The 27,021-nt window shown below is 42.2% G+C and overlaps 1 protein-coding gene and 1 long non-coding RNA gene across 16 annotated transcripts in view; one reads left to right on the plus strand and one right to left on the minus strand.

Annotated features, from left to right (window-relative positions):
• Positions 1 to 27,021, plus strand: part of AFF3 (ALF transcription elongation factor 3) — a 229,923-nt gene that overhangs the window by 90,655 nt on the left and 112,247 nt on the right. For 6 of the 7 annotated variants that reach the window (XM_081907762.1, XM_081907760.1, XM_081907759.1 and 3 more), the window contains one exon: positions 11,133 to 11,177. The exons of the other annotated variant lie outside the window; for it this stretch is intronic. In XM_081907762.1, coding sequence (XP_081763888.1) covers positions 11,133 to 11,177 — 45 coding nt within the window. The remainder of the gene's footprint in view (positions 1 to 11,132; positions 11,178 to 27,021) is intronic. 7 annotated transcript variants of the gene reach the window in all.
• Positions 1 to 27,021, minus strand: part of LOC309368032 — a 103,942-nt gene that overhangs the window by 41,519 nt on the left and 35,402 nt on the right. The gene's annotated exons all lie outside the window — the stretch shown is intronic.

The following is a 27,021-nucleotide window of genomic DNA, read 5'->3' on the forward strand; positions in this document are numbered from 1 at the left end:
CACATTCACCCAACGTTTTCATATTCTGTCCAAATAGGGTGTCAGGTATTTTACCATTCATGACCCACCATATCCCCCCAAAAGCTTTGTGCACACTTAAACAAATACATATACACTTATACACTTGTTCATAAATGCAAAGAGCATTTCACAACGTCATGCACATCCGAACTACATCTGAAGATAAAATGTTAGTAGGTTTGGGTGCATTACGCCTCATTATCTAATTGCTTCTTCAGTATTCTGCAAACGACCTGATGTTTCTATACAGTATAGCCACACAGTATAAATGTTGCATGTATACACATTTGTTTCCTGAGTTTCCTGCTGCCCAAAAATAGTTCTGTAGTTCCATCAGTGCATGAGTCAGAGCTCTGGAGGATGAAAGAAATCAGAAATTGCATTTGCATGTGGTAAGAAAATACTTCAGCATAAGCTTTCCATAGAAGTGTGGAACAGTAAATGCCACACAGCTTTAGTTTATTCATTATGAAATGATGTGGAAGTGTTTGATCTTACACTTTGCGTTCCATAGTCAGTCCTGACTTTTTTTAACGAGTTTGGATGACAATACAAACAGCTACAGTGAAACAGCAAGACTGATTTCTCCCAAGAGCAATTGTACTGCTTATTCGTAATGCAAGTTTGTTTCAATCTCTTTCTGCACTGGTGGCTCTGACAGAGAGATCACTGGTTTAATTTTCTTTTCCAAATACATGAACAGCCTCACACATGTCAGTGTATATTCCTATTCAAGATATCAATGAACAAATTCTGTGTTTTTCCAGACACACACACACACACACACACACACACACATTATACCCCCTTTTCAACATGGTGTAGCAATGTTTCTATGATTTATGCAGCTTGATGTGAAATATTTTCTATTAAGGTTAATCAATTAAGGGTCAAAGCCAATGCATAAATGAATAAATGTTGCAGTTCTTTTCCAAAAAGGGTTCTGCATTGCACACTTGCATGCACGTGGAACCAGATATCATTGCATAGGATATTAGCCTTCATGTCTGTTTTTGTGAATTTCTAAAGGCATTTACATATATTTTTTTATTTAAAAAAACAGCACTCCATGTGAATATATTTGCTTTCATTTGTTGCTCATCTTCATCCCTTCTATTTTTCCTTCTTTGCCCCCACGGCCATTTCATCTGGTTGCGGCGAACCATGTGGATTTTATTCAAAGACATCAGGAGGCCACATTTGACATGGTGGCAACATAAACGCTCGTAAAGAAAAGCATACACAGCACCTCAGCCAATCGGATTAAAGAAAGTGAGGGCAAAAAGTAAGGCTAGGGAAATGAGAGTGAAGAAGGAGGAAAATGGGGTCGAAATGAAGCTGCAGCTGAGGATGTTGAACACCATCAAAACGCATATGCTCATCAAGATTAGCTGAGGTTTCGTTCTTTGTTTTGCTGTAACTCTTGGGCTATGGAGACTGAGCCAATCTCAAAGTAGCTATTTAAATGTTTGGGAAAAGGGTCATAACTCAGTGGTAGAAGATCTGCTTCGCAGGCAAAAGGTTCCAGGTTCGATCTTCATGTTCTCCATGAAATCCTGGAGAGCTGCTGCCAGTCATTTTATATAGTACTGAGCTACATGGACCTATGGCAGGCATAGGCAAACTCTGGCCCTCCAGATGTTTCAGACTACAATTCCCATCATCCCTGACCACTGGTCCTGTTGGCTAGGGATGATGGGAATTGTAGTCCCAAACATCTGGAGGGCCGGAGTTTGCCTATGCCTGACCTATGGTCTTACTCTGTATAAGCCGGCAGCATCCTATGTCCCTAGTGTGAGAAAATATTAAGCAAATATTCACCCCTATAAGTTCTCTCTAAACATATTACTTTTTTATTTATGCTTCTGCTTTGCTGTTCCCCCACCGCACACAAAAGAAACTCTCAAAGCAGCTAACAACAATACAGTACGCACAACAATAAAACCAAACAAAATGCATTAAATAGCCACACCAAGTTTTGATTCCATTCAACCTAGGATTTGTTATTTTTCTTCAATCAGATCCAAGTAGGGTCAAGGCCATTAAGAGGATTTGTGGACTAGCAGACATCAAATTAACACTCCCCCTCGCCAGAATGTAGAGTGGACCAGATGGATGTATCTACTCCCATTTCCAAGTAATTGGGCACTCACACTAAGCGTAATTAGTTTTCTTTCTTTAAGCCAAGGCGTTAAAAGTGAGTCACTACTTCCAGTGATGGCACATTAGTGGACACGCTATGGGCATTCTCTTGGCCTCCCAAAGTCACAAACTTGCCCATAAGCCCCCAATAAGACAGGTTCTGGCTAGGTGTCCAGATTCCTCTACTCAAAAGGGTGATTGACTACTTTAACCTGTTCCTGACCGGGTTCAGGAAAGACAACATTTGGTGCCCAGTGAAGAGGGCTTCTAATTGATCAAACAACAAAATCTCCTACAGAGTAATGCTTTTTATTTTGGCCTTCTTCCTTTACCTGATGTCTATACCATTCAGGCTGAACTGCAGGTCCCTGGATGCTTTGGTGAAAAGCTTTGGTCTCACCATCCAGTGCTCAGCATGAGAGGGAAAGGAGCTTCTAATTCCATTGTGCAGGCCAGCAGTGACAATGTACAGAAACAGATATTTAGGAGCAGGTATCAGAAGGCCTCGTCTCCAGCCTCCTTTGTGTGATGAACTCAAACACAGATCAGAGGGGGAGAGAGAGAGAGAGCATTGACTTTTTGTTCAGGTGTAAAAGTATTTAAGGTCAGCACCGCAAATAAATCTTATGTAATAGTTTCTTTATTATGAATTCGTGGCCGTAGCCTAGGTCCATTCTTAAGATTTCCCGATGGCTTTGGAAATATCTGTGGTCTTATCCGTGTTGCAGATTATGGACAATATTGATACGATTTCTCAAATGATTAGATTTTTCTTTATGTTCAGAGAACTCCATCTATTCAGTGATTTATGATTCATTTAATTAGAAAAGCTCTTAACGCTCAGGCAGAGTACAGGATTCTCCCCTCCCCCACCGCCATCCAAGCCCAAAGGTGCATTCATCGTAAAATAATAAAATTTGTTCTGTTCACTAAAACCTTTATAATTATTCAGTAATGATAGAACAAGAGCTGATTAATAGGTTATTAATTGTTATAACCTTTTAAACATATGAAGCGAACACTCTTAGGGGCTTTTTTTATAGCCACGGAGAAATGGGCTGAGGTCTTTTCCCCGTCGTAGTAACTGATAAATGACTATGCTAGAATTTCCAGATATCCTTAATAGTGCATGAGCCAGGGTGAAAATTACTACGAAACAGGATAATGCTACCTGTGGCTTTTGGGGTTCTCATTAATGGCAAGTATTCCCATCATCAGATAAATGGTCAGTGTTTTTCTAGCTTGGGGACAAGGGCAAGGACTTTTCTCCCCTTCCTGGCTTTTCCCGGATGCTCTCCTTCCATTATTCTATGTTCTTTCCCTCTCCTCGCATCCCACGCCCATTCCTCAACCTCCTTTGGGATGCCACCTCTGGCACCCCTCCCCCACCCAGGCAGGTATGGTGGAAGCAGTTTCTATGGCCCATGGGAATTTCCCCATATTCAGACTGCAGTGATACCCACAGATTCTTGAAATAGGTGATTCTTCAGTCCCCCATCCTCCTTGCCAACTGAAGAGGAGACCTGCAGAGGTTTCCAGCTTTAGCCTTAACTTCCTTTTTTTCTGCTGCAATCGTTCGTATAATTTTCATCTCAGTAGGACTGAATACCAATGATCATTTATAAACAGTTTTTCTCATTATGTTCATAGTTATGACATTATTTTTTATAGCTCGCTAATTACAAACACACGAAACAGCAATGTTTGGTGTTAAATAATGTAAACAGCAATGTAATTCATTTTCACATTACATAGCTTTTATTGATTTATTGCTAATTTACTTTTTAAAAAGGGGGGATGGGTTGCTGGAATAAACTATCTATTTCAATATGTTGCGCTGTGTAGTACTAGCTGGTGTTTAGATTCACATTACAGTGTTGCGGAAAGGTCAATTGTTCCATAATGGCCTCTTTTGTTGTAAGTGTCATTCTGTTACAGAAAAACAACAACTATGCAAATAGGTTCTTGGTCTTTTTCTGCAAGAAGAAAAAACAAGCTTGTTGAATATATGCAGTTGCTATCCTATTCAGCCTTACTTTGGAGTAAGTTTCATTAAACACTAAACATCAACCCCCCCAGTGCAGTTTTTGAGGGGGTGTGAGAGACTTCATATGGAAAGAGTGCAATATGAAGTCCTGTTGTACAAGTGGAAATCTGTCCCACTTGTGCACAGACACCCATGGAGTCAACCCTTTGGGAATTACTTCTGACTAAGCATTCATAGGACCGCTGTTTCAGTGGCTTAAGGCTGTTGGTTTACACCAGGGGTCAGCAACCTAAGGCCCATGGGCCGGAAGCATCCCGCGGAGGTCATTTGACCGGCCCGTGAGCCGCTCTGAACTGAAGTACCCGCTTCTGCGCTGCGCTAAACCAGCACAGCGTGGTGCGGGGACTTGCTTCCATGGTGCTGGAAATTGCGTCTGCTCATGCGCAGACGCTGGAAATTGTGGGCGCGCACACTCATGCACACACACAAATCCGGCCCACAGAGGGATCTCTGCGGGACCAATCCAGCCCAGGCAAGATAAACCTTGCCAACCCCTGGTTTACACTCTGTCTTCCATTTGTATGGAATTTTTAGAAGGTTTTTATTGGTTTTATTTGTTGTAATTGGCTTTAGTGTTTGTATTGTCTTTGTAAATAGCTTTGGGAAACTTTTTATGAGGGTAGCCAATAATCTGTCTTTGTAAATTGCTTTGGGAAGCTTTTTATGAGGATAGCCACTAATCTGCATTTGCCCCGCATTTGTAATAACACCATCGTTTAGTGTTGCAACCCCTACACTTTGGAACTCCCTGCTTATTGAGATCAAGCAAGCCCTTTCACTCTTGTTGGCGCCTGCTAAAATCATTCCTGTTTAGACAACCCTATGTAGCTGCTTAGGAAATTGAGATCATTTTAATCTGTTTTAGTATTTTAAATTTCGTATGGTTACGATTTTTTAAATTGATGTTTATTCAATTTATTTATTTATTTACGGCTATTAGCCATAAAATATGTACAAACATAAAAACACAGAAGCATAAAAACCGGTACATCTAACAACAGAAGGGGGACACCACGATGCAAGGGTGGTCATTGAACAGTGACAGTAACGGCTTGGGGCCCGGAAAGATCCAAGGGACGGTTCACAGAAAAAGGAAAACTGGAGACGAGATCCGTCATGCACTCTCATCATGACTGTCCGATTAGTTTTTGTTGTTGTTGTTGTAATTTTTTGGTGGTTTTTGTGTGTGAGATAACCGCATTCAGGAATCTCGCCACCTGCAGAGTTACAGAAGGGTCTGTATCCTGCAAGAGCAGTGCGGCATGTGACTCAACAGGTCTGCCAACCAAGCGCAGTAAAGCAGGACCCAGGAATTTAGTCCTAGCTATGCTATGTAAGGGACAGTTGAACATTATATGAGGAAGAGATTCAACTGTTTCCCCGTCACACTCGCATAGCGGAGACACCAAACCCTTGGAAAATCTGTAGCTCAACAGGTTCGATGGAAAAACATTGAACCTTGCACGAATAAATGCAAGTCGGTGTGGTGCAGATGAAAGAGATGACATGTATGATGGAAGGCCAAGTGGTGGGGTTATTCCGTGATACCTGGGAGAGCAGACACCCCCACCCCTGTTACTGATGTTACTGTTTTGAAAACCACTTTGGCATTTTTTTTTACAAACAAGCAGTTTATAAAATTTATTGAATAAATAAGCAAGTCCCACTGAAATAACTAAGAATTGCACTGGAAATCTCATTGGCCCTTTACAATGAGATGCCTGCATCATACTCTGTTACACAAACATGTGCACAATATGCTTCTGTTCTGAACAGTTGCATCTTTGCAGGTTTTCTAGGGAAAAGTAAAACTTACTGGAAACTGAATTATCTTTTAAGGGAGCTGTTCTGGGTTAACAACATGCATATGGTTGTTCTTTTTTGACAGCTTGCATTTAGAGGCGAATCTATCAAATCCATGCTTTCTGAAACAACATGAGAACCAAAACACAGCTATCATTCATAATTCACACTTAACCTGAACTTTTAAATGCAGCTTTTCAACCACTGTTTGCAAAAATGCATATATTTGGTAAAAGTGTGCATTAAAATGAATATATTTGTGAAAATACAAAAATGCACTGTATAACGAGAAATTGCCCGCAGAAATGTACAGTCAACACTGCATACAAGTATGTGTTTATTACGAGAAATGCGCACTAAAGTGCTGAAGAATTTTCATGAGGATTTTTTAAATTTCTGAGTAACCACAAGCACTGTATATGCTTAATGCTGACTTTTAAAATAAATCGTTACAAACTGAAAGCTTCTGTTAAAAAGTGGGACATAAATATTTTAAATTAAATAGAAAAAATAAAATTGGCATGAAAATGCAAAGCACTAGCGGACCTTGGTTTTTATTAAGGCTGGGCACTAATATGCTGTGCAAATAGGTTTATCTGCTACAAGGAGGAAAAGATCCAATTTCCTCTATGGAAACTTTCCAAAAAAAAAAAAATAGGTATCTATTTCAAACAATTATTCATGCATTAATGCACTAATAAACATGTTGCAGCAGATAATGTACTATGCAAAATACATTTTCAAAGAAGCCCAGCTGGCTCTTCTGGAAAGACAGTGTTTTTAGAGGCAAGTAACTAAGCCCTAGGTACTTTCGAGAATATCCTGCTTTTGCTGAGTGCAAGGAGTGCTGATAGGAATCCAATAGCATCTAGCAGGATGAGCTCTGCAATCTGCAGTAGCAGTTTTAATTATGACCATTTTCCAGCAGCGTGGCAAGAGAATATGTTCAGTTCAACATCCATTTTAATAAATAAGAAAAGCATTAATATACTGTGACAAAGTATTGATTTTCTGCAATCAATCTTTCACAATAACAATAAAAGCCTTATATTTTATTAATAGAACTATACAGTTCCAGTCCATTACATCTCCTCTTATTGTTTCTGGACTGCAGTGTGTGTTTTTTATACGAGCAAAATGTTAAAGAGTTATGAGGATGCCTGGCTAGAATGTCTAAAAAACATTTCACTGGAGGTGCCCAGGCATCTTTTATAAAGTGAAATATTATCAGTGCAGCTGTTTATAATTGATTACTCCAATGTTGCTGGAAAACTAGAGAGGGTTGAAGAGGTTTCATTTCCCCCGCTCCTCACCTTAAGAGGTTTCAATCACAGTGTAAAAATCCCAGGCCTTAGTAACAAGAAACAGTCTGCACTCCAGAATCATCTCAGCGATTGCATATGAACCTGTTTTCCTGTGGACATATTGAACATATGGACCATTGACAATTATTCTTCTACATTATCGTACTCAGCTCTCTGAAGAGCTATTGTCTATATGTTAAATAAAACCTACGCACCTTTACCAGTGAGTAACAGTACAATCCTATGCAGTATAATGGATGTTGGGACAAAAAATTCCCATACTTTCATATATTCACTAATGGGGACTGAACTGGCAGTGATTAACCAGGAATGAGACCTTGGGATCATAGTGGATAGCTCAGTGAAGATGTTCACACAATGCTCAGCAGCTGCAAAACAGGCAAATTTCATGTTATGGATCATTAGAAAATGGACTGAGAATAACATCACTGCCATTATCATCATGCCATTATACGAAATGATGTTGAGAGCACACTTGCAATAAATATTGTATACAGTTCTGGTTGCTATTGTAGAGCTGGAAAGGTTTCACAAATGGGCAACCGAATGACCAACAGGTTGGAGTCACTCCACCATGAATAAAGGTTACAATATTTAGGCTTTTTAGTTTAATGAAACAGGCAAGTAGAGGGTGACAAGATAGAGGTGTGAAAGATTATGCATGCAGTAGAACTTGAAGCTATCCAATGAAACTGACTGTTGGAAGATTCAGGACAAGTACTGCATCAAACAATTAAACTATAGAATTTACACTCACAAGACATAGTGATGACTTCCAACTTTGATGGCTTTAAAAGGGGATTAGACAAGTTCATGAAATATAAGCCTCTGCATAGCTACCAACCACAATGGCTATGTTCTACTGCTGGAGGCAGTATGCCTCCAAATTTTAGTTGCTAGTCACCAAACCATGGGTGAGGGCTATTGCATTCCATCTTGCTTGTGGGCACCCCATAAGCATCTGGTTGGCCATTGTGTAAACAGGAAGCTGGAAGATGGTTTTGGCTCCATTTAATAGGGCTCTTCTTATGTTCTTAGATCTGCTCAGAAGTAAGTCCCTTTGGGTTTGGGTTGAAGCCATCATCCTATACACATGTAATTTTGATTTAGTCCAATCCTATGCACACTTAGTTGTAAGTCCCATCAAACTAAGTGGGACTTACTTCTGACTAGACAGATGTCAGACCCACTGCTTTCAAGATATCTTATTCTCTGCTAAATGCATAATTTCATTCTTAGTGGAATGTATCAGTGTGTAGTCACTGTGCATCCTTCAGCATTATATAACATTTTTAGTCATATTCGTAGACATATTTGTGAACACACAAATATGGAGTGAATTTGTACCACCTGAAAGCACTTTCTTTCCACGCCAGCATGCTATAGCAGAAGCTTTTATTTTATTTTTCAAGAGGAAGAAATCACAGGAACGGAAGAAAATGTGCTTGCTGGCATTTTCCATCCACAAAGCAGTAAAAGCCATTTTCCTCTGAGATTTCAGACAGTTTAGTATCTCTGAACATTCTGAACCTAGCTGAGAGAGCAGAACCTCTGCAGTGATAAGCTTTTGAATGAATCTTATCTTGAGGTTCAGAGCAAAACTGCTGGGCAATAAATGGTCAGGGCTTGTGGGACTTGAGAGCAGCCCCCTCCCCTCCAATAAAACCAGGAGCACTCTCCTGCAAGCTCTGTAAAAGGCTGGCCAGGTAAAGGTCAATTAGAGGGGAAGACAGGAGCTCTCAGAAAACTGGGTCATTTTAGAAGCCAGACTGTTATGTGATGCAGGACTTTTTGAAGCAAGAAGCCTTTCTTTAAAAAGCGAATGTCTTGCCCAAATGAGGAGGGCGTGGGGAGAAGGAACACTTACAGTACTGGTAGAACAAATGGAAGGCAAGTGAATTTTATTTTGAAGAAGCAAGATATTACTGGAAACATTAAGACAAACAATAACAATGTCTTTAAATACAGAAGAAGGAAGAAAACAGCCAAGAAGATCGTTGGACCATTAGCCAACAAATGTGTGAAAACATTACTGAAGACTGCAGAGTAACTGGATTTTTTTGCAGCAGTCTTCGTTATGAAAGATATTTGACAGATATTCATGCCTGAACTGCTTTTCCTGGGTCTAATTGACAAATTAAAAATTAACAAGTTGCTGCTGGGTCTTGATGACATCCACCCCGGGGTTGTTTAAGAACTCAGATGTGAAGCTGTTGATCTAAAGTTATCAGCTGTTGTTGTTTCTCACATCTTTACACAAAAGTGTTCTGGGCACCCAAAGACTTTTGGCTTAGGGAATATCCCAATACAGCAATTGGAAAGTCCATGTAAATATGCTGCCCAGTACATCAGAAAAGTTACAACATACAGTTCAGTAACAAAATTCAAATTTCCCTGGGGTCCTTGTCCTTCTGACTCAGGCAACTTCTGAAAAGCAGTGGCCCCAGCTCTAAAACACAATCTACCAAGATCCCACCAGAGATGGATGAACATTATGTTACGTATAGTAATTTAAATCACTGAAATTGTAAATGCTTGTATGCGCTACTATGTGTTTACATTTTATTGGCTGTTAACTGAATTCTAGAGTGTTCTCTGTTAGTTCTCATGTGATTGGCTAACGTTGGTCACATGGGAGCTATCTAGCGAAGGAGGGACTCCGTTTTATACGAAGCAAGATGACTGTGTTTTAGAATCCACTGTGAACACTGCTAAGTTGAATATAGTGTTGGAGTGCTTCTTCTCTGCTCAAATGAAAGAGAACAAAGCTGTAGGAGAAGGTAAAAGTGGAGATCTCTCATAGGAGCTGCAAAGCATGGCCTAACTGAGATACAGAAGGCTGAATGCTGAGCTTTGGAAAGAGAGGAAAATAGTTGTTTGGAAGTTAGAAAAAGAAACTGTAAGCCCATGCTTGGATAAGCACTTGACTATAAATATTATGTTATAATTCATCTATAGCGATAAGTTTCTGCAAGTAAAGTTTTTGAATGTTAAAGTCTGGACATTGGTTTAATTTACAAAGAAGAGTGTCAGTCCTATATCTGATTTGAACTTCTTAGCTGTGATTATGCTATCTTTACTTCAACAGAATACACCCTTAATACAGTGTAATTTCAAACTGTATCTTACTCAGCTGTGTTGTACAATGTGTTTCCTCTTGGTGCAAGGTGATGTTGATGAACATTTAGGAAGAGGAGTATAATAGGTAAAATTATGTTTACAATTTAACATTTTCTGTTTAGTAAAAATTGTTCTGGCCTTTAATTCCACCTTCATTTTATTTTGTGATGAAAGGGACAATTTATTAAGAAATTATGTTCAACTGGAGTAAAGCACAATCACTTCATTTCAACAGGGCTTATACAGAAAAGGCTTCTGATGGATTATGGCCTTGTGGTGTAGTGGTTAAGAGCAGTGGACTCGTAATCTGGTGAACCGGGTTTGATTCCCCGCTCTTCCACATGCAGCTGCTGGGTGACCTTGGGCCAGTCACACTTCTTTGAAGTCTCTCAGCCTCACTCACCTCACAGAGTGGTGGTTGTGGGGAAGGAGGGGGAAGGAGATTGTTGGCCTCTTTGAGACTCCATAGGGTAGTGATAAAGCGGGATATCAAATCCAAACTCTTGGAGTTAAACTGCAGTTTTGGTGTTTTCTAACTGCATCAAGTACATTAAGCAATGTTTCCAACTTACTGAAATGGGGACAAAATTAACATCTTTTAAAAAATGATTTAATTTACATTTTTGCAGACTCATCATTTCTCACGGTATATCTGTGTTACTCCTTGTTTACAGGACAATGGGGGAGGAGATGACAGCTGCGTTGAAGAAATTTTACGGGTAGGACTCTAGTTTATCCTTCTATTATTTATTAATGCTTGATCTGACTTGGTGCTTCCCAGGCATTCTATAACAAATACCAACAGTCTGAAATATAAAGACCAGAGAAAAGAGAAATCTATATGTTGCATGGGCAATATGATTAGTGTCATGATGTGGTTAGTCACTAGATGGCACTGGATTTAGTTGTATCTGCATGGTGTCAGGAGTTTCCTGCTGCTGTTCTGTTGTCATTGGAGAGAGAATAATGTTCTCCTATAGAGTCCTGGAGAGTCTTCCTTAACAATGATGTCACTGTAGGCTAGACAAACGAAAACCAGGCCCTAACATTGGTGTTTCATTTTCCTTTAAAGGAATGTGGGGAATTTATGGTATGTTCATTAACCTGAGGAAATGATTTATGTCTGTTGCTGCTCTAACCTCCTTCCACCAAATATCTTAAATCCAATTGTTACTGGAATTGAAGACACACGAGGTTTCTATGAAAACCTTACACTTATAGGAGAATTATGGAAAGCTCACATTCTAATTATTATTTTCTTGTATAAGTTGCAAGCAAGATGCTTTCATTTCTCTCCAGTGCATTATAATTGTTTGGCATTTATTGAATTCATATTGTTCTGGTACTCCCTTGCTTCCCCATCCCTCTTAATGAAACAAAATATCAATAAATGGGAAAGTGAATACAGTGGTATCTTGGTTCCCAAACTTAATCTGTTCTGAAAGTCTGTTCCAAAACCAAAGCGTTCTAAAACCAAGGTGTGCTTTCCCATAGAAAGTAATGCAAAATGGATTAATCCTTTCCAGACTTTTAAAAACAATCCCTAAAACAGCAATTTAACATGAATTTTACTATCTAATGAGACCATTGATCCATAAAATGAAAGCAATAATCAATGTACTGTACTATAAAATAAATAAGACAGCATTGTAGATGATAATTTTTTTAAAAAAAAAATCCTTACGTGCACTGATGATAGTCATTGTTTGGAAGGGGGGCTTTTATCCGTTTCTACAGTCACACAATCAATCAATCAGTAGCTGAACTGGGTTCCCCATAGTCACAAAAACAAATTCACAAGCCACAGTCACAAGTCAGTCCCATAAAACGAAGAACAAGTCACAGTCAAAAAAACAAAAAAGCCACAAAAACAAAAATGCAAAAAAATAGCAAAAACAAAAGCTCCAAACATCACCTCTGTGTTGCATGGGTGCTCGGGATTCATCAGCCGACAGCTCAACAGGAAGCTTCTGATTAGCAGCGGGGGACTCAATTTACAAACGGAACACACTCAACAAGAAGCGGAACATGTTCAGCTTCCAAAGCAAAGCTCACAAACTGGAACACCTACTTCCGGGTTTGCAGCGTTCTGTTTCCAAGTTGTTGTTCTAAAACCAAGGTACCACTGTGAGAAGTTTGGGAGGATAAGTAAGGGAAGAGCAAGTGAGTCCACGACAATACAAGCATAAAGTAAAAATGCAAATAAGTAAGAAAATAAGCGAATTAGAATGAAAGACTTAATCAAGTACAAGGCACCATCATTTTGGGGCCAAATACAAAGTTGTAGTGTAGGCCCCCTGCCACATGCATTTGACAGTCTTATGCCAGACATACAATTTCATTAGATTTGGGGAAAAGTTAATCTTAGTTCTGAAATTACATTGTGACATACACTGGAGCTTTTCTACCATAGCCCATCCCGCCTCACCCATCTTGCTGTCTTTCTTGGAGAACAGTCCTACAAATCTTGCATATAACTTTATAAGATTTTGGTTGGTAAAGGCTTTGGGTGCAGGGTTGGCCTGTCCATGAGGCAGATTGAGGCAGCTGCCTCAGGCAGCAGAATCCAAGGAGCACCTCTGCAGGGGGACACCTCTGCTATCAATGGAGGAGAGGTGGTTCCCAGGTTCTGGTGAGATCTCATTTACTGGGGTCCTGGGAAGGTTGTGTGAGGCCTCCACACAATTCAGGACCCAGAAGCCACAGCTGTGTGACCCCAGGCTTGGACAGGAGCAAAGCATGGGGAGCTGCAAGGAGGGAGAGGAGGAATGGGAATTCTGCCATGTCCAGTGCAGTGGCATGACATTATCACGATCCTGTTCATGTTTTGGTTTTTTTAAAAAAATTCTAATTAACATAGCATTACCGCAAACATTTTATAAATGGAACCATTTACGTTATTTTTCGTGCCCTTTTCATTGCAAAATCATGAATTACGTCTTCAAATTCAAGTTGATACTCACTAGATTGAGTTAGATTAGCTATTCTTGCCCTATAGCTGAACTGGAGGACTGATTGATGCCCTTTAGCATTATTTAGTTCTCTTTGTTTAACCTCCTTATGTTTCTTGTCAGACGCAGTCATATGAGGTGTGTGTGAACTAAGACAATATGTAAAAAGTCAGGACCATATTTTTTAAAACCCAGCATATTTTACCAACATATAATTACTGTATTGGCCTGAATATAAACCTCCCCTTTTCCCCAAATTCCGACCGTGAAAAACTAAAGTGCGGCTTATATTTGCAACCTTACGGTATGCAGCCAAGAATGTGGGGCAAACAGCGCCAGGGACGCAGCAAAGCTGTGTCCGCTCCACGCATAGTCCCCCGCCCTCTCCCCTAAGGCTGGGAACACAGCGGACCCCCACCCCCAGTATGCAGCCATGAGCAGCGAGGAATGGAGTGGCTTATATTCGGGTATTTTTCCTTTTTTTTCTTCCCCTCCCCCTCCAATTTTAAAGGTGCGGCTTATATTCGGGTGCAGCTTATATTTGGGCCAATACGGTATATAGAAATAAAAAATAACAATAAGATAAAACCTCTTCTGAGCGGTATGGTGAAATATAATGCTGAAAGACATATGAATAAAGCCAGCAAATACAAGTAAACAGAACTTTCAGCTTCTAAACAATAAGATTAAGCAACATCTAAAAGCAATGGTAGAATACAGTGTGTCCTGAAAGACAGGAGAATCTGGTAAGTTGAGCAGTTTCTGACATCCAAATGACCTGCTTACAATATGAAGTCCCAATGTGGAAGCTCCTTTGGACACACATTCCATTTACACCTGCAATTCCTGGTCTAGCAAGTGATATACACAAAGAATCTGGTTTCCACATGTGGATCTCCTTAGTTACATTAGGTTGCGTGTCTGGGAAAGCCTTGCAGCCAAATACAACAATCCTACTTCATTATAGTTTTGAATCAGAAACTAAAAGTGAGACAAGGTCAGACATCTGAGAGCACATGTTGAGTTAGTCAAAATAATTTACAAATATATTTCCTGAAACAGGAAGCAAGAGTGCAGTGTGGGCTAAACAAGATAGACTTCTAACAATAGTTCTCAAATAATATAGCTAGAAGTTGCAAGAAAACATTATCTTTTCCATTTTTCTTCCTCTTTACAATATGGGAGATCTGTTCTGGTCAGGATTCTTTCCATGTAGCTTGGTAAAAACTTGTTCTGCTTGAAAAGCGCTGTGATGGGACGATGAGCTGCTTGTGCGTAAAATGCAAGTCCCTCAGAGTTTGATCAGGTTTTCAAACCTCTGCCTGTGACGGAGCCCCTCCAGCATGGCTGCGTCAATCACTAGTAGTATCCGAAAGTGGCTGCTTTCGGAATCTTTTCCAACATAAAAGCTCTTTAACGGAAACACGTCGTCTGGCCTCTCGGCGTGACAGTTTCCGGCGAGGTGTGGGTGTCCCTATAGGAGGTCCTGAGACCTCCCCACTGTTTTCGCTGGAAGTGTCTCTGAGCCATCCCTCCGACTCACTTTCCCTTGGAGTTCTTGCTCGCCCTCTACTGGTTCCCTCTTCCGCTGCTACTCCTCTCTCAACCTCAGTGAGCCTTTGCGCCCCCGGCGCTTTAGATGGCAGTTCCCTGACATCCACCTCCCCTCCAGGGCCCCCTTCACCCCCTCCCGTCTCCTCCCCTACTGGCGGTGAGGAGGTAAAACCCCTGAAAGAACCTCCCTCATCTTCCGACGTCGCGAACACTTCCCTCCACTTGTTGCTGTTCCTACTCTCTCGGTAATCTTCGTCATCGGAGTCCACTCCCTCTTCCAACTCCGACTCCGCGAACCCTTCCATTTCCTCTTCCTCATCGGTGGTGCCGAAATACTCCCTCCTAAACCTTGCTATCGGCTGAGGTTTCCTCGGGAACCTTTGGTGGAACGTTTCTGTTAAAACCTCGTCATTGACTTCCTCTGCACTTACCCAGGTGTTTTCTGACTCCGGTTCCCCTTCCCACGCCACCAAATACTCCACCTGATTTCCCTTCCACCTGGAATCGAGGATTTCCGCTACATGGTTGCGGCGTTCCCTCTCTTCCAAGGTTGGTCCCCTGACGTACTCCCCTTCACGTCCCCCCCTGTATGGTGACAGTAACGACCTGTGGAACACTGGGTGCAATTTCATGTGGTTGGGTAATCGGAGTTTGAAAGCTACCGGGTTGACCTGCTGAATGACCTCAAAGGGTCCCAATCTTCTGGGCCTCAATTTCTTACAACCCCCTTTGAACGGCAACCCTTGGGTTGACAACCACACTTGATCCCCCACCCTTATGGTTTCACCTTCCCTTCTGTTCTTGTCTGCCTGCTTCTTATATTGTGCCTTAGCCCTTTCTAAGTTGAGCTGGAGCTGATGATGGATCGCTTCCATCTCTTCTACAAAATGTTCAGCCGCTGGGACGCTCCATCTCTCCCCTCCTTCCCCTGGAAATGCCCTGGGGTGACACCCGTAATTAGCCAAAAAGGGACTCATCCCTGTGGACACATTCTCCGCATTATTGTAGGCAAATTCTGCCAACGCCAACTTTTCGACCCAATCGTTCTCTCTGTCATTGACATAACACCTCAGATATTGTTGAAGAATGCCATTTGCTCTTTCCGCCTGCCCGTTGGTTTCAGGGTGCCGGGCAGTTGAAAAATTGACTTCCACGTGCAGCAAGCTCATGAGCTTCCTCCAGAACCTGGAAGTAAATTGTTTGCCGCGATCTGAGATCACCCTCAAGGGAGCCCCGTGCAACCTAAAGATGTGTTCTACAAACAACTTCGCTGTTTCTTCCGCTGTGACTGCATGTGAGCATGCTACAAAGTGGCACATCTTAGTTAACAGGTCTACTACTACCATGATGGCTGTTTTCCCCTTGGACTTTGGCAGATCCGTCATAAAATCTATTGATATCGCTTCCCAAGGCCGTTCTGGTGTGGGTAATGGTTCTAATAACCCTGCCGGCGCCCTTCTTTCCCCTTTGGCTCGCTGACATTGGTCACACCCTCTTACATACTCCCTTACATCTTCCCTCACCTTAGGCCACCAAAATTCCCTGGTAACCAACCACATGGTCTTGTGTTGTCCAAAATGTCCCGCCGTGGGGCTATCATGCAACTGCTTGAGTACTCTCCCCCTCAATTCACCTTCGGGTATATACAGTGCCCCTTTGTAATACAATGCCCCATTTCTTTCCTCAAAACCTCCGGGACTCTCGCCCTCCCCCCTGAGACCTCTGAGCTTATCCTGGGCATATTCATCATTTTCCGTTTCCTCTACCAGTTCTCGTTGCCCCACCAGCGCCGCCCCACACACCCAGCGGTCCTCAGGGATGACATGTCTCTCTTCGATCACCCCCTCCCCTTCCCAATACTCTGGTTTGCGTGAGAGCGCGTCCGCCCTGACGTTTTCTGGGCCTGGCACATAACAAATTTCAAAGTTGAATTTGGAGAATTCCTGTGCCCATCTCACTTGTCGTTGGTTGAGCACTCGAGCTGTTCTCCAATACTCTAAATTCTTGTGGTCGGTGCACACTTGCACCTTGTGTTGTGCCCCAATTAATAAATGTCTCCACCTCCGGAATGCTTCGTGAATGGCAAGTAGTTCCCTGTCATACACCGTGTAATTCCTCTCGGATTTATTCAGCTTCCGCGAGAAGAAGGCACACGGTCTCCACTCCGACGCACTCCTCCCCGGTTGAAGAAGGACCGCCCCTACCGCCCGGTCGGATGCATCGGTTTCCACTCTCATGGGTTTTCGTAAATCCACATGCAGAAGTTGTTCTTCCGAGGCGAAAGCCCTTTTCAGTTCTTCAAAGGCTCGATCCGCCTCTACCGTCCAAACAAATTTCTTCTTGCTGCTGAGGCAGTCGGTGATGGGCGCCGTCAAGTGGGCAAAGTTCTTGATGAACTTCCGATAAAAGTTCCCAAACCCCAAGAATCTTTGCACGTCCTTCTTGGTCTTCGGTGTCTTCCATTCCAGTACCGCTTGGACCTTGCCTGGATCCATGGCCAATCCCTTGTCTGACAAGCGGTACCCCAGGAATTCCACCTCCTTGGTATGAAACTGGCACTTCTCCAGTTTCACCCACAGCTGGTTGGCTTGCAGCCTGCCCAACACTTCTCGAACGTCCCTCACATGCTGTTCCTCATCTTCCGAATACACCAACACGTCGTCTAAAAAGGCCACACAATTCTTGTAGAGCAAAGGTCCCAGAACGTGGTTTATAAAAGCTTGAAAACACGCGGAGCCCCCTTGTAGACCAAAGGGCACAACGAGGTATTCAAAGGCTCCCAAAGGGGTAAACATGGTGGTCTTCCATTCATCTCCCTTCCTTATGCGTATCAGATTGTACGCCCCCCGCAGGTCCAGCTTTGTAAAAATCTTTCCCTTCCTTACTCTGGTCAAAATGTCATCAATTCGGGGCATAGGGAAAGCCAGGGGCTCCGACACTGCATTGAGGGCCCTAAAGTCACACACCAGTCTCGGTTTGTCTGTGTTCTTTTTGTCCACAAAAAACACTGGGCTGCCCCCCACCGCTCGGGACTCTCTGATGAAACCTCGCTTCAGGTTTTTGTCAATGAACTCCCTCAGCTCCTGCATCTCCCTGTCTGACATGGCGTACAGCTTGCCTACTGGGAGTTGGGCCCCAGGGAGTAGGTTGATTTGACAGTCAAAGGGTCTATGCGGTGGCAGTTTGTCTGCTTCCCTTTCGCTGAATACGTTGCTCAGATCTGCGTATTGCGGGGGCACCTTCCCTTTGCCCATCACTTCCATCCCCGCTAGGGTGACTCTGTCTCCTCCCGAAACCTTCCCCTCCTTGCAGTGTTCTAGGCAATGCGCTGACCCAAAGGAGACCACCCTCTGATGCCAGCCCACTAGCGGATCGTGTAGCGCCAGCCAGCTCATCCCCAAAATGATGGGCGCTCCTCCCAGGATGGCCACATTAAACGCTATCTGTTTGGTGTGCCTTGCCACCCTCATTATCATCGGGACAGTCTGTTGGCTAACTTCTCCCCCCAACAGCTCTCTGCCGTCAATCGTAGTCACCTGCAAGGGGTTACTTAAAGGGATGGTCTGTATCTGATGCTCAGCTGCAAACTCCTTACTCATGAAATTACAGGAGCTGCCTGAATCCAAAAGCGCCTTGATCTTTAGTGGGTGTCCGTTTGGCAGTTCTAGTAACACCTCTATCACTAAAGTGGGTCTGGGAGGTTCCGGCGTGGGCACTTTCACTGCTCTTTGGCCTGGCTGCTGTGCCCCGACGGTGGCAGCCAGGCGTTGGCTTTTACTTGCTCCTTGCCTTCCTCTTCCTTTCCCCCAACAGCTCCTGCCATCCCTTGCCATTCCTTTCTTTGTGGGCAGACTCTGGCAAAGTGCCCTGGCTGTTGGCAGAGATAACATCTCTTGGCGCTCTTTCCCTCCTTCTTCCGCCCTTCACTGGGATTTGAAACTGCGCGCGCCCGCGCTGTTCCAACTTCCATCGGCTCTGCCGGCGGGAAAGGTGGCTCTGGAATGTCTGGAATGCGGAACTCCCTCCAACGGTCTCCTTTCCCTTCCCGCTTTTCCAAAGCCCTCGCCTCCTGGCGCGCTCCTATGGACAGCGCAGATTTGGTTAACTGATCCATAGACTCCGCCCTGGGCCCCCGGGAAAGCTCATCTTTGACGGTTGAAGAAAGCCCCTCTTCGAAAAGCATTTGGATGGGCTCCGCCGATAGGTCCCACCCCAATTTATGAATCAGCATAGTAAATTCAGTCCAGTACTCACGGACAGATCTGCTTCCTTGCTGGCAAGCCATTAACTGCCTTCGCACCACCCCCTGCTCAATATCGCTGGAAAACATCAGGTCCATGGCACGAAAAAACTTCCTCGTGTCCTTTAGGATCTCATTATTCGCTGCCATCAGGGGTCTAACCCAATCTTTCGCCCCGGATTCGAGATGGCCAATCACAAAAGCCACTCGCGATTCCTCGTCGGGGAAGTCATCAAACTGCAAGTTTAGAGCGTATTGCATCTCTGTTCTAAAGGCATGATAGTTCCTGGGATCCCCCCCGAATTTCTGCACCAATCCTGGTACCTTTCTGGCGAGCGGGGTGGTTTTCTCCTTTCCCTTTTCTGCATCCTGAGCCCTCCTCTCCTCAAGCCTCGCCGTTTGCAGCGCCAACTGGATCTCCAACGCCCTGTACCTTTCTTCCAGGCTTGGACCCCCTCCAGCTGCTCCTGCTCCTCCGGTTCCGGCTGGGTTGCTCATGATGCTTCTCCCTGCACAAGCTGGCTTTCGGTGACTTTCGGATTGCTGTGATGGGACGATGAGCTGCTTGTGCGTAAAATGCAAGTCCCTCAGAGTTTGATCAGGTTTTCAAACCTCTGCCTGTGACGGAGCCCCTCCAGCATGGCTGCGTCAATCACTAGTAGTATCCGAAAGTGGCTGCTTTCGGAATCTTTTCCAACATAAAAGCTCTTTAACGGAAACACGTCGTCTGGCCTCTCGGCGTGACAGTTTCCGGCGAGGTGTGGGTGTCCCTATAGGAGGTCCTGAGACCTCCCCACTGTTTTCGCTGGAAGTGTCTCTGAGCCATCCCTCCGACTCACTTTCCCTTGGAGTTCTTGCTCGCCCTCTACTGGTTCCCTCTTCCGCTGCTACTCCTCTCTCAACCTCAGTGAGCCTTTGCGCCCCCGGCGCTTTAGATGGCAGTTCCCTGACAAGCGCGAATATGTTATTCTGCCCCTCTCAGTTTGTTCTTTATTCCCTTAAAATTGCATTAAAGAAGTCTATTAAAATAATAAAAAAGTGCTCTTTGGAGACTTCATTTTTATTCTATAAAATTGGAATCCTACTGAGGTATAAATAAAGCCTGTGAGTGAATTCTGAGCATATTTTAAACTACCTAAGAGAAGATTAAGATGGCTGAAGTTCATTGACTCAGATTGTCAACAGTTTGCTGCTAGCTGAAATGATTAATCGCTTAGATAGAAAACAGAAGTAAATTTATCAAAAGGGAAGAAAAATAAGCAGGAGGGACAGTGCTGACTATAGGGGCAAGTTGATTGGTTGTTTAATAATGCACAACAAAGTGTATGCCAGATTATAAGGAAATCACATGTAGCTGAAAGAAAATGAAATAGCATCATGGTAAGAAATATTTGTCTTATTTAAGCTAACTAGTGCAAGCTTTGAATCTGTTGAAATCAGTGAAATTTCCTGACAAGTAAAGCCTTTTTTAAAAAAGTCACATGGGGCATAAAATGTCCCAAGAAGAAATCTACTGTATCTATCTATCTATCTGATCAGTAGGGGACTTCTTTTCCTAGTACTGTATTGCAGTAAAATGCGGCCCCATGATGGTTGCTTTTAAATGAGACTTGCTTCCCTGGATCAGTTTTTAAGTGCTACACTTCTGACATCACACTCATGGGTTTGTTCTGGGACAGTTAACTATCACAACATGCAGTGGAATTTGGCTAGGTAGTAAAATGTCCTACCACCATCACCACTAATGTTGGTTCAAGGTTTCCTTGTGTTGGATGAGGACTGAAGTGCCAGGAAGTTACCTATATAGAAAATGCTGTCCATCAGTGTTAATTACCTAGATCAACTTCCCTAAGCTGGTTTTGAACAGCATATCCCCATATCCCAGGACAATCTCCTTTCAAAACTGAGTGATATGGTAGAGGGAACATTAGAGGGAATGTTTGTGATATGGTAGAGGGAAAAGGTCAAAAGACTCAAGGCAGGGCTTCTTTCCAGCCCAAACTCAGTTCCGGCACCTCTCATGTGGGCGCCATTGCCTTTATAAGAGAACAAGGGATGCGTTGATGCTGAGTTCTGGCACCTCTTTTTCCAGAAAAATGGCACTGCTCACTGGAAATACCAAAAGCAGGGTCTGAATCCCAACCAGGTATTTTGTTATGGAAGTTCCATTAGCAAAAATAGCAGTGGAATTCGGTAACTTTCTGCTGCAGTTCTAATGTTTTGTTGTTATGCCGTAAGGGCTGTTTTAAAATGTTAATTTATTGCTTTTTTAGTTAGCCACTTCCTCAAAATCAAAAGCTGAGTACAAATGTTTGAAATATATACACACATTACAAAGTATAGTACACACGTGCTCTCTGGAATTATCCACTTTGTTCTATATTACAAGCCTTAGATAGCGGTGTTTATGTACTACAGTTCTTTTTGACTTGAAAATGTGTATATTTTGGGAGGGGGGAACTCATAGAAATCAGCACTTACTGTGTGTCAATTGGTCCTTTAATATTTTCTTAAATGATGTTTGACTTGCACTGTAATTTCCTAAGAAGATGGTATGTCTTGATGGAGTATTGAGCACTTAAGAAAACCTAGACCTTTTGTATCTGCCACTTATTTCCTGATTATCTTTCTGGAGGTCAGGCCCTTCATTTTGACACTTAATGAATAAAATGTCTACGTTGCAGGAAATGGGATAATGAATTGTGAAAAGACATAATCAGCAATGACTAAATAATTAAGGGAATTGAAATGTAGAGTCATCAGGGAATGCATTAATAATAACATGATTTTTCCATATGCTAAAAATGCTGCCTTAAAAAAAAAAATCAGTCATCACACATGCTCTGTGTCAAGAAGAAAGAAATTTAATAGGAACTGTAATTAGATGTTCTGCTTTTAACTGACTGAATAAAAGATGAAATCATATAGAAAGTATATTTAGATACAAGCCAGAAAGTAAACTGATTATTATTCATAGTCCTGCTAATAGGAGCTCTAATTTATGCATCTAGTGGGAATCATGTTAAGCAATTAGGAAGCTGTGTCACACTTCACTTGCCTTTATGCATTTACATATTTATATATTTTTCAATAACATGATAACATTTCCCATCGTTTAGTCTGCAATCCTATAACCACTTACCTGGCAGCAAGCCCCATTGAACTCAATGGAACTTACGTCTAAGAATGGGCTGTTAGTTGCCTTTATTGCAAGTACCTGCCTAGAATATTACTCTGACATTCTGTCTAATAAATATAGCTGCTGCAGTTCCAAAGCTGTCTGATGTTCATGGGAAAGAGCATCAAACATGCTTCTGGTTTGTTCTGTTTTTTCAAAGCCAACCTACCGCATTCCACTACACTTATGGAATGGGCACTGCAATCAATGCATGCTCAGCCTGGAACAGAGGAGGGAAACACAACCAGAAAAGACACAAATGGTGGGCACACCCTCAGTGCCCCTGGCACCACTTGTCAAAACCCACCAATCAAGGACTGTGCTGGCAAACATGTCCACATGTCACCTTCGTGTGGAGGGAGTCAATGATATTAAAATGGGCAGAATGACCCAACATATATGCCCCAGCATTATGCAGCATGCAAAAGAATGCCCCACCGATCTCTGCCTGCTAGCTCCAATAGCATAGCCAGCAATGATCCCACTACTGCCAGGCTGAAGCTATCCCTACGGGCAGGTCATACTCCTCACAGCCACCATTTTGAAGCACATAGAGCAAAGGGAAGAAAGGAGAGTCCATTCAACACATCACCCACATATCTCTCTGGGCAGAACACCTGAAGAAGCTGCACATTAGCCTTCCTGGGACAACTATTAAGGACTCTTGACAAGTAGCCAAAGGAAGGAACCAGAATGAGCAGTGAGAGCAGTCATAGACACAGATGGAAAGCAGCAGCCTCCAGTGGCTCACCAAACAGGACATGAGGTTGGGGAGCAGCAGATAGGAGTTCAAGCCTCAGCAGAAGAAAAAAGGGGGAAGGATTTTTTTATGCACAGTGTTCCCTCATTGTTTAGCATGAATTTTCTCCCTGTTTCTGACCCTTTAAGCTTTAAATATGAACGATATGAGGCCAAAGTATTATAGCCCCATGCAGGGCATTCTTATAATTTGAGTTACGGTTTCCCAGTGTGGAGTTTATATACTGGTGTTTGTATGCTGGAAGTGGGTCCTGAATTCTATCATATGCTTATGCTCTGTCCTGGTGACATGAGCAGAGTAGTCTCTGTCCCATGAGCAGCTTATTTTTAATGTTTTCCCTTCCGCTGAAGACAATGGATGGGGAATTATTTGTGCCATGTCTGAGGTGTTGTGCTAGCAACACAGACATGATCATGGATTGAAGGAGTGTAAGATACGGTTAAGGGCCAAGTCCAAGTATTGAAGATCTCCCGGTATGTGTGTAACCTGCTTCTATTCCTGCAAAACAAAATAATTCCAGAAAGTTAAAAAGTTTACTTTAGGTCTTTCTCCTGCCTCGCAAGCCACAGAAATCAGGTTCATGATTTCTTGGCCCCCTCACTATCTCTTGGCTCCAGGCTTGACGTTTTGGCTGCAGAGCATCTTTTATAATTAGGCTGGCAAAAATTTCTATTACCTTTCTCTGCTCACTCCAAGGTCTAATTGACAGCTGTTCCAGTCCCGCTCCCAGATGGCCAAGCCAACACCTTGAAGTTGAGCTGCCTCTGATATAATTTACTTCCACCTGTCACGTTAGGGAGCTTTCAGGCTAAAACAGAATTTATTCCCAGGAGCAGCACTTCTGACTTCCTTATATTAGTTACTCTGTAGACCCACTTATTTTCCTCCCTCTCTCTATTCATTCAACTGTTGTCCTATAACATGTTGACCATTATGTTAAGTTGTCTTTGCATATATATTTTTAACAACCAGATTTTTGAGGGCAAATGTGAGAGAGAAATTATTGTTTCAAACTTTTACTTATCAAGTCTGGAGACCTGATACTCATTACAGAATTTATTTCAGAAATGCTGGTGCTTCATTTATGGCTGTCTCTGTTGTCTCTTCCCAACCCTTGTCTAATCATTAAATAAAATCGGTGTATTACTACATTAGCAAAACAACAACACAACCCACATGATTGTTTAATAGGGTATGTTGCAGAAAATGGAGTGTTAAATAGTCTCACTAGATTTTTATTTTGTAAGAGTGCATTAGGAAGCTGCTTTGGTAGGGTGCTGCTTTCATATGTGGAAGAAATCACTTGTACTGTACATCATTTTTATATCTTGTTGCTAAGCAACATATCATGGTGCGAGTATTGCAAAGGTGTCTGCTTTCTCATTAAAAATGTTCATGTTGCTCTTTAATCTTGCTAAATTAGTACTGTTATTTGTATTATGTTGCCTCCTTTTGTGTCTATTGATTGAGGTTTCCAGCCAATGGATTTTGAAGAAACCTATCAGGGTTTTATTAAGTTGCATTTCCAATTGTAACTTAGACCATATGTGTCCATGATACTCCCTTGTTTCTCAGTTCATCAGCACTTGTTTTCAGACAGGGAATTGAACATTTGTGCTCACAGTCATAAAGGTAATTGGAATCATGGTCTAGGCTGTCATCTGGATCTCATTACATGTCATGGCAAGACTCCTACTGGCTTGGATCCAAAACAACAACAACAATAGCCATGCAAAACCCTCAGCGGAAATAATATAGCCACTCTGCTCTGCAAAGCACTAACAGAAGAGTTTAACCAATGGCACAGTGAGTCAAGAGTTACACAGCAGTGTGCAAAATATGGATGGCAAGCAAATGGGAAAAATGGAAATATAGAAATGTGGCTCAGCTGAAAAAAGAAAGGGCTTGAAAAAGATCCTTGGGTGATCCTCTGTGGAGTGGGGGGGGGGGGAGGAAATGGGGTCTAGAGTTTATATGGTTTATATGGACCTGTGCAGAGACATTTAAGAACAGCTTGGTTGCATCATGAACATTCCAATAGGAATGCCACTTATATGTGTTTTTGTTTCCCAAGAGCTAACCAAGTCTTTGTGCAATATGGTTTTAGTATAAATCGGCACCTTGTGACATTTTGCGAGAGCTTGTGCATTAAACTGTGCAATGCCTTGCGGTAGTATGTATCTTAAGACATTGTGCTAACAGGAGCTTCTTGTGGTTGGCACCTGGCTGTTTTGAGAGACAGTGGAGTGTGCCTCTGGAGGTGGAGTCAAACCACTGTGTTAGCAGCACCGACTGACCTCCCCAGGGTACAAAAGCCTGGGCAGTTTGTATGGATGTCCTGGGCTGCCCAGACAACAAGATCCCACTCTTGGCCTCACTGATATGGTCCAAAGTAAAGCAGAGCAATACATTTGGCACCAGCTTGGCTGCAGGAGTTGCTGGAAGGAGGTGTACAAGGTGACATTCATCCATCCTAGCAGGAGCGCACAGCCAGATTTCAGCTCTTTTCCCATGCAAAGTTCTTGTGCAAATTTGCAGGCAACCTTTCCATTTGCAGAAGGGGCTTTTGATTGGTAGAGGGGCACAGTTGGATTCAACCCACAGGTTTTCCCTGAGACATCTTTAGGAAGTAGCATTCTACTCTCTCCTAATTTGATATTGCTACAGTTCCTATTATTTTACAAAGCATCCTAATCTATAGGACCAATTTTACTATGGATTATTCTAAGCACATATATATTATATGTCGTTTCTGTGAATTAAGCAGCTGAATTTATTTTATATTTATAGTCTTCCATATGCACACTGTAGCAGTATAACATCTTATATTGTGTGCAAATGATTAAAAGGATAAAATCTTTACAAGATGCGTAACTGCTTGAATTACTACTCTCTTTTATATATTTCCACATGAAAATGTAAAGGCCAAAGGCATTTCCCCACATTTAGTACCATTAAATCCATCATTAAACCTCTTGCTAAACACAGAATAAATTTAATAGAGCACCTCAAGTACAGATGCTGATGCCATGGTGTTAATATTGTTGCAGATAAAAACGTAATAAATATTGCATTGCCAAGATAGCATTAGTCATACTATTGATTATATAGACAAAACGAACAATATTATTGAGATTAATGACCACCGTATATTTATGTTAATGTGTTGATCTAGTCACTAGGATTGATACAAGGATCCTAAAACATTGCAATATTTTCAAACAGCAGAATGTTTATTCATTCTTTTAATAAATACATCATAAGGTTTTCTTATTTATTTATCTGTAAAAAACAGCACATGGACATCACCTTTCACTGCTGGTTGTTCTGAAAAAGGTTATAGCATTTAGTATTGGGTATTGGTACAAGTTTTTAAAAACGTACTGAAATAAAAATACAACTTGATTATGAAACTACCTGTTTTAGACCATATTTTTTAATTGCAATAATTAAATTCCTGTTTGCTTACCACCACACCTTAATTTAGCCACATTTGTTTACAGTGCAGCAACCATGAATACTGATTGGATGATAATTGTTCTTGTATGCTTTTTGATTTACAAACAGAATTTTGGTATGTTAGCCACTTAACTGCATTTTCATTGCATATCTAGGTCCATTCCATTTTACCTTACACATTATTTGAAAAATGCCGGCAAGAATTTTCTCATCCTCATTGCATTTGTAGATACACTCACTGCCTTTTCTTTCTGCCTGAGGAGTATCCAAGTGGCTCCGGTTGACAAGGAGATGTACTTCGATTAATGCTGTTGTCATCTGAATAGTTTCAATATCTATTTTATAGTCGCCCTAGTGGCACTTTACATAGATTAAATGTGAATTTCTTCTAGTGTCTGTCTAAGATAATCATGCACAGTAA

Source organism: Podarcis melisellensis (assembly GCF_964234715.1).
Source record: "Podarcis melisellensis genome assembly, chromosome: 4".
Taxonomy (NCBI): Eukaryota; Metazoa; Chordata; class Lepidosauria; order Squamata; family Lacertidae; genus Podarcis; species Podarcis melisellensis.